Genomic DNA, 13693 nt, shown 5'->3' with positions numbered 1-13693 from the left:
CACCTGTATGACATCTTCACGCGCTTCCACTCAATCGGCTTGGCAGATTACGAGCCTCTTGATTGCACCGGAAATTGATTTTCAACATGATGTCTGTTTTCGATTACGCTGATGGATGCTCCTCTGTGTTACCTCATTCTTTCTATGGTGACTCCTAGCTCCTCCAGCCATGCTTCTTCATGTCCCCCATGCTAACGCGCCGCCTTGTGCATGTGCATCCACCCTAGTCTCATCACTGCAGTCCAGATGTATAGCTAATAGCTGGAGCTTGAGTGAGCCAGTGTGAATGAAACATTGCGCTTTCGTCTTGTATAATCCATAAGTTGAAGGGTAATGCCGGTGCTCTCAAATCAAAACAATAAACCATTTCCATCGTTGCGGCCCAAGCTTGCGTGTCCTCGGGGTTTGTGCTGTATGCGCCTGCTCTTTCTGTATCATTGCAGAATGCCGGATCACGGGCGTCTGCCTCTTTCCTATGAAGTCACCGCGGCGACCTCTTCCTCGTTTTGTGAGTCCACGTTGTGGTAGTCCAAGATTTCAGAGTACCTAGACATTAGATTAGTCGAAATTCTCGTTACCGCTCGTACTTTTCACACGTACATCATGATCTTCCAGGTGTCAACAGGCAGGTCGGCGTCGTTGAACGACCAGTCAAACTTCTCCTCAGCTCCAGGCTCATCGGTAGGGTCGTGGTAAGGGGCGAGGTAAGGATCGGCCAGCGCGTCGGCGGCCTTGACACGGGTACGAGGGTCGAAGACAAGCATGCGTTCGAGCAGTTCAATGGCTGTTGAGAGTGTTAGTCCATATCACTCATCCATTTGTCCGTTCCACATACCTTGAGGGTCGGCGTTCTTGAACTTCTTGCTCAGAGGTTGGCGCTCGCGCTTGGGCAGAGATTGGACGAATCTAAGGGTCTGCAGAGTACAGGTCAGCGCAAGTCCTGCCATCCACTCGAACAGAGATGTCTTACGTTCTCGCTGCAGATGGTCTGAATAACATCATCCGGAGGAGTGCCAAGCAATTCAGTGATGATGGAGAACTGGTTGACGTGGTCCTTGCCAGGGAACAAAGGCTTGCCCTCGAGCATCTCGGCAAAGATACAGCCAACACTCCAGATATCGACCTCAACATCGTACTTTTGCCAGGTGAGCATGATCTCGGGGGCTCTGTAATATCTTGTCGAGACGTAACCGGTCATTTGAGGGTCTTGGATACGGGCCAGACCGAAGTCGCAAATCTTCAAATCGCAGTTCTCGTTGACCAGGATGTTGCTAGGCTTCAAATCGCGGTGGACGACACCAGCCGAGTGGACGTATTTCAATCCTCGCTAGAAACCTGATCAGTCGTGTTTTTATATGTCGAGCAGTTGGGAAGGACCCACCAGGATTTGGTAGAGGAAGTATTGGATGAACTGCTTCTCGAGCGGTCTCGAGGTCAGGAGGCGGTGGAGATCGGTGCCCAAAAGCTCGGTGACGAAATAGCTAAATTTGGAATCAGAGGCCGGGATTGATGTAAGGTAGAGGGGAGAGCACGAACATATCCTCGAGGGGGGAGATGAAGATGTCGCTGAGACTGATGACCTGCAGGATAAAGTTAGGTCAAGTCCTCGAGGCTTCTTTGGTACATATACATACGTTCTCATGCCTCAAATGCTTCAACAGCTTCAGCTCACGGTAGGTACGCTTGGAGAGCACCGGAGTACTGAAGGGCTTCATGATCTTCTTGACAGCAACAGCCTGGCTTGTCAACTGGTCCTTGGCCGAGCATACGAGACCAAACGCTCCCTAATCCTTTATTAGTAACTCTAGAAGACCACAAGGAGCCGTAGCACTCGCCATCCCAACTGGCTGTAGATCAGTGTATCTAGGGAGGGTGTCAGTAATGTTGTTGTAGGTATAGGAGGTGTAGAGGGGGCATGGGGGGAGAAAAAAAGAAAAAAAGGAGAAAAATTGGCGGCGACGACATTCGAGTCATCGCACAAACTGCGCTTACCGTGAGGTGATCTCAAACGTAGTACCGAAGATCTGAGCTCTTACGAATTCGGCCATGATGGATATGTGTGTGGTGTGTAGTTTGGTGAGGTTGAAGTTCGACGGTCTTGGAGGAAGTCGTGCGTGGAGCGCGGAGACTGTTTCTGAGTGGCCTGTGCGCCGTGACGTATGGTTGGCTAGGGGCTGTCAAGCGCAAAGCAGTTGGCGAATAATCAGAATAGAGTGAATGGGTGGCGACTCTGGATGGGAATGTATTTGTCGGTGTTGAGGCCTTGGGATTGTGAGGGTGATCGTCGCTGCGGATGGTGAAGGAGAAGAGAAAACACACAGGAAAGAAGAAAGGAGAATCGCCGGACAACAAATCACAACTTCCAAGTTGTTGCTCGGATCAGGATGGATCGAGCGATCGCTGTGTAAATGTGGCTGACGATGGTGATCCAAAACTTTTGCTAGACCGATGGGAGTCGATAGAAAACGCCGAGGCTTCACTAACCAACGCACGTGTCACTCCAACACTGCCAAAGTAAACTCACTTTGCCATACAATTGCACGAGGAAAAGAATATGTAGATGACATTCGATGATAGATATCATCTATTGAGTTCCTACAGGAAGCTGAGTATCCTGCGAAATCTTTATACTGATTCGGCGACCTGAATCGTAGCAACAACTGCGTTGAGGATAGCCCGCATTTGCTGTGTAACAAGTCTGATACGTTTGGTATCATAATACTCCCGATCCAATGATTTGGCACACAATCGGCGAACAGCTCCGTGTGTTGCCAGGCACGAAAGGATCCGAAACTGACCCCATACGCGTGGGAACAGTTCTGCAGACACATGCTGCGAATAATCATGCATGTACAATAAGTATGTCAATGCTCCTCAGGAAGAGAATGCAGTCGTTTCTTTCAAAATCTTTCACCTTGACCGCTCGTGTCCCCCAGATCCGGGAAGAGCAGATCCACCGGAACCGCCTGCCAAGCACGGAGTGGTCTCTCGATCAATAATCAGCCTCACAAAATACGGGCAAGCGAGTGCGGCTCTTGTGGGGGACCTGGCAGGCTGACTGGCTGCTTGCCTATCTCTCACCAAACGACAGTCGCATGTAACCAGTTCCAAGACATTCTCCATGTACCTGATTGTAGGCACGTGGGGGTGAGGTCGTTGTGTGCGTACGGAGACCTCATATATAAACCGTGAGAAAGTCCAGGTTTGGTACGTTGGACTATCAAAAGGCAAAGGGATTTTTGAATTGGTGGAGATCGTGGAGTTGTCGAATTGAAGCGGTTGTTCTTGCACTTTGCTGAACGTGTCTCTGACTTTCCAAGTGCCGTGAGTTTTGATGGCAACACTGATCAGGCAATGGGTCATGACTGCAGTTCAATCGCCATGCGGCTGTATACATGGCAGACTGCAGTTCAATCGCCATGCGGCTGTATACATGGCAGACTGCAGTTCAATTGCCATGCGGCTGCACCCATGGCAGACTGTAAAATCCGGACCACAAGCACTGTATATACTTTGTCGAGCGTTATGAACATGAGCTTTCAGATTGTTGTTGAAGCATCTTGTTAACAGACAAGGCCTGACCTGCGATTCGAGAGAAAGACAAGGCACATGAACAAAGTGATTCTCGGCAAGTTGTGATTCGACAAGAAGGATTGTACCGCGTGTTCCGCCGATATAATCTTTCGGCCGAGAGGTGGCTCTATCAAAGAAATACAGGTAGTCAAGCCGGTGAAGCTCCACTGCGTGATGGGATCGTAAGAGAGGAATCCCGGTTAGAGATGCTGTAGCTCAGCGGCGATTGCTGAATCTGTTATTCGGAGCTGGGTACGAAAAGAGAAGCAGGGCTATCCTACTGGCTAGAGCAGTCCATATTTGACAGCAATGATTAGGCGTCGGTGTTATTATTGATTCCTCATAGCTAGACGAACCACGCACCCTAGATCTCGATGGCAACGTTTCCACGAGGAAGCAAGTAGGAAGTGGTATGCGAATCGCTAACGTTAATTGACAGAAGACGGCCGAGACTAACCCTTGGGATCCGGATTGGGACAATTGTTGTAGACTGATATAGAACGGTTGTGTTAGCTCTCAGGGCAAAACGGTTGGTGCTCGGGTTTGACGGTGAGTGTGTACAGTTGGCGTTTCACAACGACAGGATATGCAGAGCAGGCCAGAGTTGTGCAGACGGTGGATGGCAACGGGCAGTCGACTGGCACAACGGGGACCATTGTGTGGCGCTTCGCGCAGCGGTTTAACAATTCCAATAGGAACGGGTCGTGATGGTGAGCGGATGGGCATGACATGACACCTACCTACCTGCTGTAGCTGCTTCCTTTCTGCCAATTTTCTTTTGATCTGCCTTTGCTCTCTCCTCGTGCTCACACTGCAAAGCAATCGAGCTCGCGGCGTGTTTCAGCAGACCTCTCAGGCATTGCAAGCGCCTGGAAAGATTAAAGGAAGGAAGTGTCATTTACCCAGTTTGTGGGGAGCGGCAAGCGTCGTCCCAAGGCAGCCCGCCCATCGACTCTTTGTCTCCACCTCGACAAGTCGCGCTTTCGAAGACGCCCGAGATCATCAATCAACATCATCAGCCCGCCCTAATCGTCCGCATTCCACGCACCCCATCGCCATCGCCATCCCCATCTCCAGCTCGGCTCCTGCAGCTCCATCTCTGAAGCTCGAATCCTCGCCCTCTCGCAGCTGAAACCGCAGCACAGCACTGCCCTTGTCCTTGGCCTTGTTGTGTTTGGCGTCGCTCTCGGATCCGGCATCAAAGCGAAGCCTTCTCCACCTTCCAGCCACAGCCCTCCATCCACCGACCTCGCCATTGTCCCGCCTTGTCGTTTGCAGCCAAACGCGCGCCCATTCTGTCCATCCCGAGCTGGACCAGCACCCGCTCTTTCTGTCCTGATATCTTGATCGAGCTTGCGACATCCGGCCGAGGCCGGTCCAAGCACTCGGAACTGTCACCATGGGTAACTGCATGAGTTCAAGAGGAGGTGACGATGAAGGCCAAAAGAAGAAGAGTCAGGCCATTGATCGCGGACTCGAGGAAGACTCGAAGAAGCTACGGCGCGAGTGCAAGATCCTGCTGCTCGGTATGTCAATCACTCCTCGAAGCTTGATGTTTCCACAACCTACTAACACGCCCTGCGCAAAGGTTCCGGTGAGAGCGGCAAGTCGACCATTGTAAAGCAGATGAAGATCATCCACCAGAATGGCTACAGTGTCGACGAATTGCGCCTGTACAGGCATACCATCTACAAGAACGTCATCGACTGCGCAAAAGCACTAATCGGCGCCATGCAACAATTCGACATCTCTCCAGAGGTCTCCGAGAATGTCCAACACTGCGAATTCATCATGCAGTTCACCGTGGATCCCGATCCGAACGCTCACCTCGACGCGAGATGCGCTACAGCCATCACTTCGATTTGGAAAGATCCGTGTATACCTAGAGTCCTCGACCACTCGAGCGAGTTCTACATGATGGATTCAGCATCATAGTGAGCACTGCGTACTCCTGATTCGGGGCAACTAGCGCTGACCTATAGCAGTTTCTTCGATGAAGTCCACCGAATAACCCAAGATGATTATTGTCCGACAGAGGCAGATGTTTTAAGAGCGAGAACAAAGACTACGGGTATCTACGAGACGAGATTCCAGATGGGGCAACTCAGCATACAGTAAGTGTCATGGCCAACGTCGACGTAGAACTTGTTTCTGACCAGCTTGCAGCATGTTCGATGTTGGTGGACAGCGAAGTGAGCGTAAGAAATGGATTCATTGTTTCGAGAATGTCACGTCCATCATCTTCTGCGTTGCTCTCAGCGAATACGATCAGGTGCTTTTAGAAGCCAGTGATCAGGTATGCATCACAACTCTCACTCGCGTGCTTCACATTTACTGACAATCCTTTGATAGAATCGCATGATGGAAAGTTTGGTCCTCTTCGACTCTGTCGTCAACTCGCGATGGTTCATGAGAACAAGTATCATCCTCTTCCTCAACAAGGTCGATTTGTTCAGGCAGAAGCTGGGCAAGTCACCACTCTCAAACTACTTCCCCGACTACTCGGGCGGCAACGACGTGAATCGTGCCGCAAAGTATCTGCTCTGGCGATTCAACCAGGTCAACAGGGCCCATCTCAACCTATACCCTCAGTAAGCCGAGCTCCATCTTTCTGTTTAGCCTTGCCGTACTGACCCGTTCACAGCCTCACCCAAGCGACTGATACATCAAACATTCGTCTAGTCTTCGCCGCAGTGAAAGAGACGATTTTGCAGAACGCGTTGAAGGATTCAGGAATCCTCTAAGACATGGCGAAGGTGCTTTCTGTCTGTCAGAAGCCCGCTAATATGCAACGCATCATGACGACCTTTCTACGTTTCTCGCATCGACACGCATCGTCCACAATCTCCTCCTTACACTGGCACATACGCCGTCACTAATACAATCGCGCAACATGTCGCGCGTATTATGAATTTGATTTCCAGCATAGGCGTTGTGGTGTAAGACTTTTGGCTATCAGGGGAGCGCTGGAAGCGACTCCCGCGTGGTTGGCAATGACCATGTGTGGTCACGAGGTTATTATTGTTTCCTTTCTCTCTGTCTTACTTTTCTTTTCAACAGCGGTGGTGCGCAGGATGCCAGCTATTCCGGCCGTCTCGTACGGAAGTTTCGACGAGCTCGTCTACGAGCAATTGTTCTTCTCGAGCAGAGGTGTGGTTGAAGTGAGCAATAAAAAGCAATGAACCGGCTTGGGGGTTTTTCTATGAGCAGCGAATCGACCTATTCTCGAGGCCGAGAAGGAGGAAAGAATCATATGTATTAATCTGTTTAACTTTATTTAATCCATTCGCGATTTCGCTGGATCGCCAGACCAACACCAAAGATATCGTGTTTTTTGACAGCGGAACGATGGGCGCCTCACCAAGCTAAGAATTATAATCACTCGTGTTTTTCTGTCTTCCTCCAGACCCTGTTTCACATACCAAAGTACCAATAATAGCCATATAGCCACATAGGCAAAGGGTGTCACGATAGAAGAAAGAGTCGAATCGGCTATCCAACATGACCAGGGTGCAACAGTCGCTTACGGTGCATTATGCTCAAAAAGCATTAGACGCATCATGTTGCAAGTTATATCCTGCATCCGAGTCGCCCGAATATGACCCGCAGCAGTAACAACGCAGAATGCTTTTGGTAGTCACATAAATGTCGGCTGAGAGCAGAATTTCTCTACAATTCCTTTTCGACCATTAGATCAATGCCACATTGTATCCGCGTGTCGTCTGTCAGCAGTCGAACAAGGCGCTTGGTCAGGCTGATCCCTAACCACTCATGCTTTGCCCCAGAATCTATACCACATATCAAAGTACCAATAATAACCGTAAATAGCCACATAGGCAAAGGGTGCCACGATAGAAGAAAGAGTCGAATCGGCTATCCAACATAACCAGGGTGCAACAGTCGCTTGCGGTGCATTATGCTCGAAAAGCATTAGACGCATCATGTTGTAAGTCATGTCCTGCATGCGAGTTGCTCGAACAAACATGTCCTCTTCGAAAGCCTTGACGTGAGACGAAAGTGTATGACTGGGTGAAGACGAGGCCGCATATTTAGTGATAGCTTTTGCAAGGTACAATGCATCAGCCATTCCAAGGTTTACCCCTTCTCCTATAATCAGACTGTCAGTTTCGTGTGTCTATTTGTTGGTATATTGCGAATGCCATTGCACCAGGGTTTGATATAGGAACACGTACCTGCAAACGGCGTTGCGAGATGTGCAGAGTCTCCAATCAAAGTGAATCCAGGTCGGTGTGTCCACTTATGACCAACAGGAAGCATGTCAAGATTGGCAATCCAAGGTGAGATGTCGCACGCCTCAATCCACTCCTTGTACAGCGGGTCCCAATCATCGAACTCAGACAACAGATGCGATTTTATCGATGGTACATCGGTACCGTTCCAAGGGTATTGCTTGATCCAATCCGTCGAGGACTCGGTGATCATCGCAGTAATGCTTATGCTGCCGTCGCCCATTTGCTGTGCAATTAGTCCCTTGCGATCACTGAATCCAAAGAAGGTGCCACGGTTTACGCGAGCATAGATTTCGGGAACAGCTTTCTCGGCATTATCGATGCTCAGACGTATACAGCCAACACCAGAAAAGAACGGCTTTTCGTCAGACAGAAGAGACCTCATGCGCGAAGAGGCGCCATCAGCCCCAACGATCAGATCAAAGCCGTTCAGAGAAGTGTGCTCAAACTCGAGGGCCGACTCCTTGGGATTGTCAGGGAAGTTGGTTGTGTTGATCCTCTCCAGTTTATGGCCCCATTTGACAGTCCCTTGTGGTAACCCGCTAAGAAGAATCTCGCGTAAGTTCTTGCGATCAATCTCAGGACGTCCTCTCGATTGTTTTGGGTCGCCTCCAGACAAGTTGATGTATCGTTTCATGTGCTTGTCAGCGAGGACGACAGCTTCGCCATCGAATCGGGCGTGCTTGAGGAATTCGTCATACAGACCGGCTTCTTTCAGGGCGAGAAGTCCCGTATTGGTGTGCAGATCTAGGGTACCACCCTGACCACGTGCGTCCAAAGAAACCTCGCGTTCGAAGACGGAGACTGAGATATCATGTTCGGATTTGAGAAGCAGGTGCGCAAGAGTGGTACCTGCAGGGCCTGCCCCAATGATGGCAATATTGAGAGAAGGCATATAGGGTGTTGTGATGAGCTGAGAAGTGAGAGATGGCAGATAGCGCGACTATATATATGGAAATGTATGATGTGATGCAAACACTACTGGCCGGCGAGGCTTTCACTATCAAAAGCCGTGAGGCTCGGAAACCGAGTACTTTCGCGAGTCGGACGGCTGTCGGCGCCGACACGTCCTGATCCGCTGTGCAAAGATGCGTAATGAGGTGGGCGCCTGTGCTTGTGTGATGATGAACTGAAAGAATACCGGCGTCTTATGCGAGGACTTGATTAGCTGCTGTCGTTGTCGAGCACCCTCCAATTAGACAAGGTAGCATGCTTTTGACTACAGATCTGCATGCAAAACTCATGTATGCTAAGCTGCCGTGCGTTCAACTATGAAAACACTGCTCTATCACGACGTTGTTGAGTGCTGCTCTATCATGGGGAGAAGGAGCAAATTTGCAGCTTTCACTGAGAGCGAGGCAAGGTAAAAGTAGGTAAGGTAGAGTAGGCAACAAGGTGTATGGAAGGAAAGAGCGGCTTGACGAGGACCGTCGTTTAGCCGGATAGCGGAGAGGGAGCGTGCGGCTTTGAACTGACGGACCTTTGAACTCGGGCAGTTCGAATGAAGTCGAAGCTGACTGCCGCAAGACTGCAATCATCTCTCCTCGCCATCCCTCTTTTTCTTTCTTCCCAGCGGTCATAATGCTTCGCACTCCGTTGATTCGGAGTCGGGCTCGCCTGTGCGCCTCGCGCGCCTCGCCCATTGTTTCGCGATCGCTGTTCAGCCGTTCCGTACGTCTTGTCCTCTGAAGCCTATCACATAGCCCAATTGACTGTCGCGTGCTGATTCTTCAACTCAGACTGCTTTTGCCGACATCCGTAGACCAGATGAGGCCGTACTGCCCGGCACACGCAGCGAGAATGCCCACGGTGACGTTCCTGAGCCGCCGAAGCTCGGCGCTGAGACTCCCGCTTCGCCAATTGATGCCGCTCCCATCGGCATTCCCAGAGTCCCTCCCACCCCCGAGGCTGTCGGCGCCACTCCTCCTCCTCCTACTCCTGTCGCTCCTACTGGCCCCAAGCTCGCTGCAGCTCCCCCGTCCAAGCCTAGACGCCGTGGCCGTTTCCGACGCTTCTTGACCACTCTCTTCCTCCTGTCTTCTCTCGGTTTCGCTGGCGGTGTCTACTACTCGCTTCTCTCGGACAACTTCCACGACTTCTTCACCGAGTACGTACCGTTTGGCGAGGACGCCGTCGCATACTTCGAGGAGCGCGAGTTCCGCAAGCGTTTCCCTAGTCGCAAGCTCGAGGACCGCCATTACCCTCAGGTCCGCGGCGAGAACAAGGTCAGCATTGGAAAGAGTAGTGGCTTGACAGCACAGGTCAGCGACGTCAAGTCCGACGATCGCCGCCATGTTAGCGCCCTCGAGCCTACCCGCCCTCTGCAACAGCCCTCAGAGGCCACCCCCGCCGAGCGCACTGCAGCTGTCGAGACAGCTGCTCAAAAAGATGGTAAGCCCCGCCACGATCTGGAGTCCAAGTCGCACCATCTCCTGCCAAAGGAAAATGCCAGTTCTGAACGCAATTCGCAAACAACAGCCTCCAAGCCCGCCCCTGCCGTCCAGGTCGTCCAAGCACCCACCTCCGCTGCCGCCCCTCTCGACCTGATGAGCATGCCCAATGCCGCCGAACCCGTTGTCCAGGATGTCGTCAAGATGCTCAACAACATCATCACTGTCATCAACGCCGACCCTTCTGCCGACAAGTACACATCAACCATGGCTGCCGCTAAGGGCCAGGTCGAGAAAATCGTCTCAGACATCTCCACTCTCAAGGCCCAAGCGGAGAAGCAGACCGCAGACGAGATCTCCAACGCCCACACCCTGTTCGACCATGCCGCCAAAGAGCTTGTCAGCCGTCTTCAATCGGAAATGCAAGAGCAGGAAGCCAAATGGCGCGAGGAGTACGAGAGTGAGCGCGAGAAGCTGTCTCAGTCATACCAGAACAAGCTCTCAACCGAGCTCGACGTTGTGCGCAAGGTTTCTGAGCAGCGCGCACGCAATGCCCTGGTCGAGCAAGAGATCGAGCTGCAGCGTCGCTTCGCAAAGAGTGTGCGTGACCGCGTCGAGGAGGAGCGCAATGGCCGTTTGGCCCGTCTCGATGAGCTTTCCAGCTCGGTCTCCGAGCTCGAGAAGCTCACTGGCGAGTGGAACAAGGTCGTCGACAGCAACCTGGCCACTCAGCACTTGCACGTCGCTCTGGAATCTGTCCGCCACGCCATCGCCAAGCACGACCACCCTACCCCCTTCATCAACGAGCTTGCCGCCCTCAAAGAGATTAGCAACAACAACGAGCTCGTTTCTGCTGCTATTGCCAGCATCCCTCCCACTGCCTACCAGCGCGGTGTCCCTAGCTCTGCTCACCTGATTGACCGTTTCCGCCGTGTCGCCTCTGAGGTCCGCAAGGCTGCCCTCCTCCCCGAGGATGCCGGTATTGCTTCCCACGCCGCCTCTGCCGTCCTTTCTCGTTTCATGTTCAACAAGCAAGGTGCCGGCATGCCTGAGGGTGATGATGTTGAGGCTATCTTGAGCCGTACCCAGGTCTTCCTCGAGGAGGGTGACATTGATGGTGCTGCCAGAGAGATGAACTCGCTCGGAGGTTGGGCTGGTGTCCTGAGCAAAGACTGGGTCGCTGAGTGCAGAAGAGTTCTGGAGACTAAGCAGGCTGTCGACGTGAGTTTTCTTGATTCCATCCCTTCTTTGGTGCCGTATACTGATTTATCCTACAGGTCATTGCTACCGAAGCCAGACTCCAGAGCCTTCTCGTCGACTAGATTATCAAAAAAGCTTCTTGGTGAATTTGTACATTTTTCTAGACTAGTTTTCTTTTCCCGCCAAGCTCAAAGCTGTACGATATCCATATCATTTCCTAGCATATCTTCACGAGCGAGTTGTGACTTGTGTTGTGGTAGTGAGAGGTGAGATGAGGTTAAACGGCTCCGCTCGGAACTTTGAGCGTAGCGCGAACAAAGCGCGGCTCTTCGCGGATATGGCTCGTCATAGTGGTGAGCGGTTTCGAAAAAACAGCAATCGATGAATCGTTAAGAGTGCTTTGAATCCTGTGCCAAACTCGTCCATACCCTGTTACAATCAAAGGCGAGGTCTTGCACAAAACACCGAGTCGAGTGGGCGCGTTGTTGTCTCGGTGATCAGGGAAGCTCCAACAAAAGCTTTCAAGGCTTCGATGCAACTACAACCACCCATCAACATGTCCGACGCGCTTTCTGTCAAGAGCTCGAGCAAGAGCGCCCGAAGTCTCAAAGACAGACTTCGTTCCGCCTTTGGTAGGAGGTCAGTCGATGACACGAATTCTCCTCGAAGAATCAGCAACGGCGAGAATGTCCTTCCAGGCCGCAAAAGCCTACAGAGATCTTCACTCGATTCAAGACAAGATTCTATCCAAGCCACCGCCTTCAAAACTCAAGCAGACCGAATCAGAGAAGCGAGAGAAAATGGACCCAAGATCGACAAGCAAACCGGAGAACGTCTCGACGACACGCTGGTGCTTCACAGTCTTGCTCACGACTCTTTCGACACAGTCACGGAAATCTTGAACAAGTATGAATTGGATCCCAACCGCCCACCTGGAGAAGCTCAGGTTGCGAGCTTGTCGCCTCAACTATGGAGCCGGATCGCAGAACATCTAAGCTTGGTTGATCGTGCTTGCCTTGCACTCGCATCCAAGACTTTGCTCGACCGCATGGGCTCTTCATATTCACAAATCATCAACCACCCCGACAACGCAGAATACAGATTCTCGCTCTTGCACAGGCTTGAGGATCAAATGCCGAATCACCTATTTTGTTTTGTATGCAATAAATATCATGTCCGGACTATGAAGGGCCAGGAGAAGCTCAAGCCCGCCAGCGTACTAAATCCTCTCTTCGATTGTCCGAACGCCACGAATAATCTCATGCCTCAACCGAGGCTTCGCATTGCTACGGGCCGAACACTTCCTTTCAACTTCGTTCAACTGGCACTAAAAGGCAAGAAGTACGGCTTGGATTATGGAATTGACGCAACAACGATGGCACGCCTTTGGAGAGAACAATACGAGCCCAGATGGATCCACAGCTCCCGTTACTTTATATTCAAGGGCCATCTTCTCATGCGCGTTCAGAGCACATGTTATACAAAGCCTGGATTAACGCCGGCCGCCGAGCGTATGCTGCTCTATAGCCGCGAGGATTACCAGCCTTACTTCTCAGTATGCGCTCATTGGCGAGATGGACTGTTGATGAACATCTGTAAATGTGCCTTGGGCCATCTGCCAGTTCCCGCAGAAAAGTCTCTCCATGAAGGTCTTGCAAAGGTGGCTGGCAGAAGAACATCGCACGGTGCAATCATCACACTCTGCTCGAACTGCCGTCCTATGCGTCGCTGCCCTCAGTGCCCTACTGAATACCTGGTCGAAGTCAAGTTGGCCGAAGATAGATCCGAGAAAGACCCAATGAAGCTGTTCAAGCATGCCATCGTGGTAACGCGTTGGAGCGACCTCGGTGATGGTTCCTCTCCGATGAGCCCAGAGTGGGCGGCTGTCACAGGCGCAATCGACACTTACGATTCCATCGCCACCATTGGCACACGAGCCGTTTCGGGCATTTTTGAAAGTCAGTCCGCTGATACTGGTCCTGGACAGAGGATCTTGAATCTCAACCCTAAGGATGAACACAAGGGAGAGGAAGGCAACGACTGGTACTAGAGCTAAAATCCGACAAGCTTATTTGCACTTTCTTACGAGGTCAAGCGTATCGGGAATACGCAAACGAACTCATTCTCGACTTGATATGTTAATACTACACAATTTAATAATTTCGACCTCAGATCTGAATGAATGTCTCTCAAACCTTTCGACCTGGTCTCACAATCACCATGGTGACAGGTGACTCGTATGCGTAGGACCTCACGCTTATTCCAGCCGTTCTATTCGTG

The 13693-nt window shown here is 51.4% G+C and overlaps 6 protein-coding genes across 6 annotated transcripts; 3 read left to right on the top strand and 3 right to left on the bottom strand.

The window, feature by feature from the left end:
• Window positions 1–78: 78 nt before the first annotated feature.
• On the bottom strand, window positions 79–2234 carry M438DRAFT_345928 (Hog1-like MAP kinase protein). Its single transcript, XM_029905556.1, has 9 exons — window positions 1993–2234; window positions 1836–1863; window positions 1635–1784; window positions 1537–1580; window positions 1382–1481; window positions 971–1327; window positions 836–914; window positions 601–784; window positions 79–546 (listed from the first exon to the last, which is right to left on the bottom strand). Exons 1-9 carry the CDS (start codon window positions 2046–2048, stop codon window positions 474–476), a joined length of 1071 nt encoding a protein of 356 aa, XP_029760024.1. The 5' UTR covers window positions 2049–2234; the 3' UTR covers window positions 79–473.
• A 508-nt stretch (window positions 2235–2742) lies between these two features.
• On the bottom strand, window positions 2743–3550 carry M438DRAFT_23444 (uncharacterized protein). The gene has a single exon (XM_029899463.1). It carries the CDS (start codon window positions 3361–3363, stop codon window positions 2911–2913), a length of 453 nt encoding a protein of 150 aa, XP_029760023.1. The 5' UTR covers window positions 3364–3550; the 3' UTR covers window positions 2743–2910.
• Window positions 3551–4972: 1422 nt separating this feature from the next.
• On the top strand, window positions 4973–6317 carry M438DRAFT_355687 (G-protein alpha subunit; the record flags this gene model as incomplete). The annotated part of the gene is made up of 6 exons (XM_029907052.1): window positions 4973–5099; window positions 5162–5507; window positions 5559–5687; window positions 5740–5869; window positions 5926–6164; window positions 6218–6317. 6 exons carry the CDS (start codon window positions 4973–4975, stop codon window positions 6315–6317), a joined length of 1071 nt encoding a protein of 356 aa, XP_029760022.1.
• Window positions 6318–7342: 1025 nt separating this feature from the next.
• Window positions 7343–8718, bottom strand: M438DRAFT_397420 (putative oligopeptide transporter; the record flags this gene model as incomplete). Its single annotated transcript, XM_029909306.1, has 2 exons — window positions 7343–7680; window positions 7767–8718. The coding sequence occupies 2 exons, from the start codon at window positions 8716–8718 to the stop codon at window positions 7343–7345; spliced, it is 1290 nt and encodes a 429-aa protein (XP_029760021.1).
• Window positions 8719–9373: 655 nt separating this feature from the next.
• Window positions 9374–11635, top strand: M438DRAFT_365671 (uncharacterized protein). The gene is made up of 3 exons (XM_029907814.1): window positions 9374–9494; window positions 9563–11434; window positions 11491–11635. The coding sequence occupies exons 1-3, from the start codon at window positions 9405–9407 to the stop codon at window positions 11533–11535; spliced, it is 2007 nt and encodes a 668-aa protein (XP_029760020.1). The 5' UTR covers window positions 9374–9404; the 3' UTR covers window positions 11536–11635.
• A 589-nt stretch (window positions 11636–12224) lies between these two features.
• On the top strand, window positions 12225–13463 carry M438DRAFT_240799 (uncharacterized protein; the record flags this gene model as incomplete). The annotated part of the gene is made up of 1 exon (XM_029899532.1): window positions 12225–13463. A coding segment is annotated over one exon (1239 nt), but the record flags the coding sequence as incomplete, so codon positions are not given.
• Window positions 13464–13693: the final 230 nt, after the last annotated feature.

The sequence above is a fragment of the Aureobasidium pullulans genome (assembly GCF_000721785.1).
Source record: "Aureobasidium pullulans EXF-150 unplaced genomic scaffold scaffold_10, whole genome shotgun sequence".
Taxonomy (NCBI): Eukaryota; Fungi; Ascomycota; class Dothideomycetes; order Dothideales; family Saccotheciaceae; genus Aureobasidium; species Aureobasidium pullulans.
This window is presented reverse-complemented; position numbering and strand designations above follow the sequence as displayed.

Coding starts and splice junctions, on each gene's coding strand:
- M438DRAFT_345928 (XM_029905556.1), bottom strand. CDS start 2,048: ATGGCCGAATTCGTAAGAGCTCAGATCTTCGGTACTACGTTTGAGATC. Junction 1,581..1,634: donor AGCATTTGAGGCATGAGAAC/GTATGTATATGT, acceptor TTTATCCTGCAG/GTCATCAGTCTCAGCGACAT. Junction 785..835: donor CAAGAACGCCGACCCTCAAG/GTATGTGGAACG, acceptor CACTCTCAACAG/CCATTGAACTGCTCGAACGC.
- M438DRAFT_23444 (XM_029899463.1), bottom strand. CDS start 3,363: ATGACCCATTGCCTGATCAGTGTTGCCATCAAAACTCACGGCACTTGG.
- M438DRAFT_365671 (XM_029907814.1), top strand. CDS start 9,405: ATGCTTCGCACTCCGTTGATTCGGAGTCGGGCTCGCCTGTGCGCCTCG. Junction 9,495..9,562: donor GATCGCTGTTCAGCCGTTCC/GTACGTCTTGTC, acceptor TCTTCAACTCAG/ACTGCTTTTGCCGACATCCG. Junction 11,435..11,490: donor AGACTAAGCAGGCTGTCGAC/GTGAGTTTTCTT, acceptor TTTATCCTACAG/GTCATTGCTACCGAAGCCAG.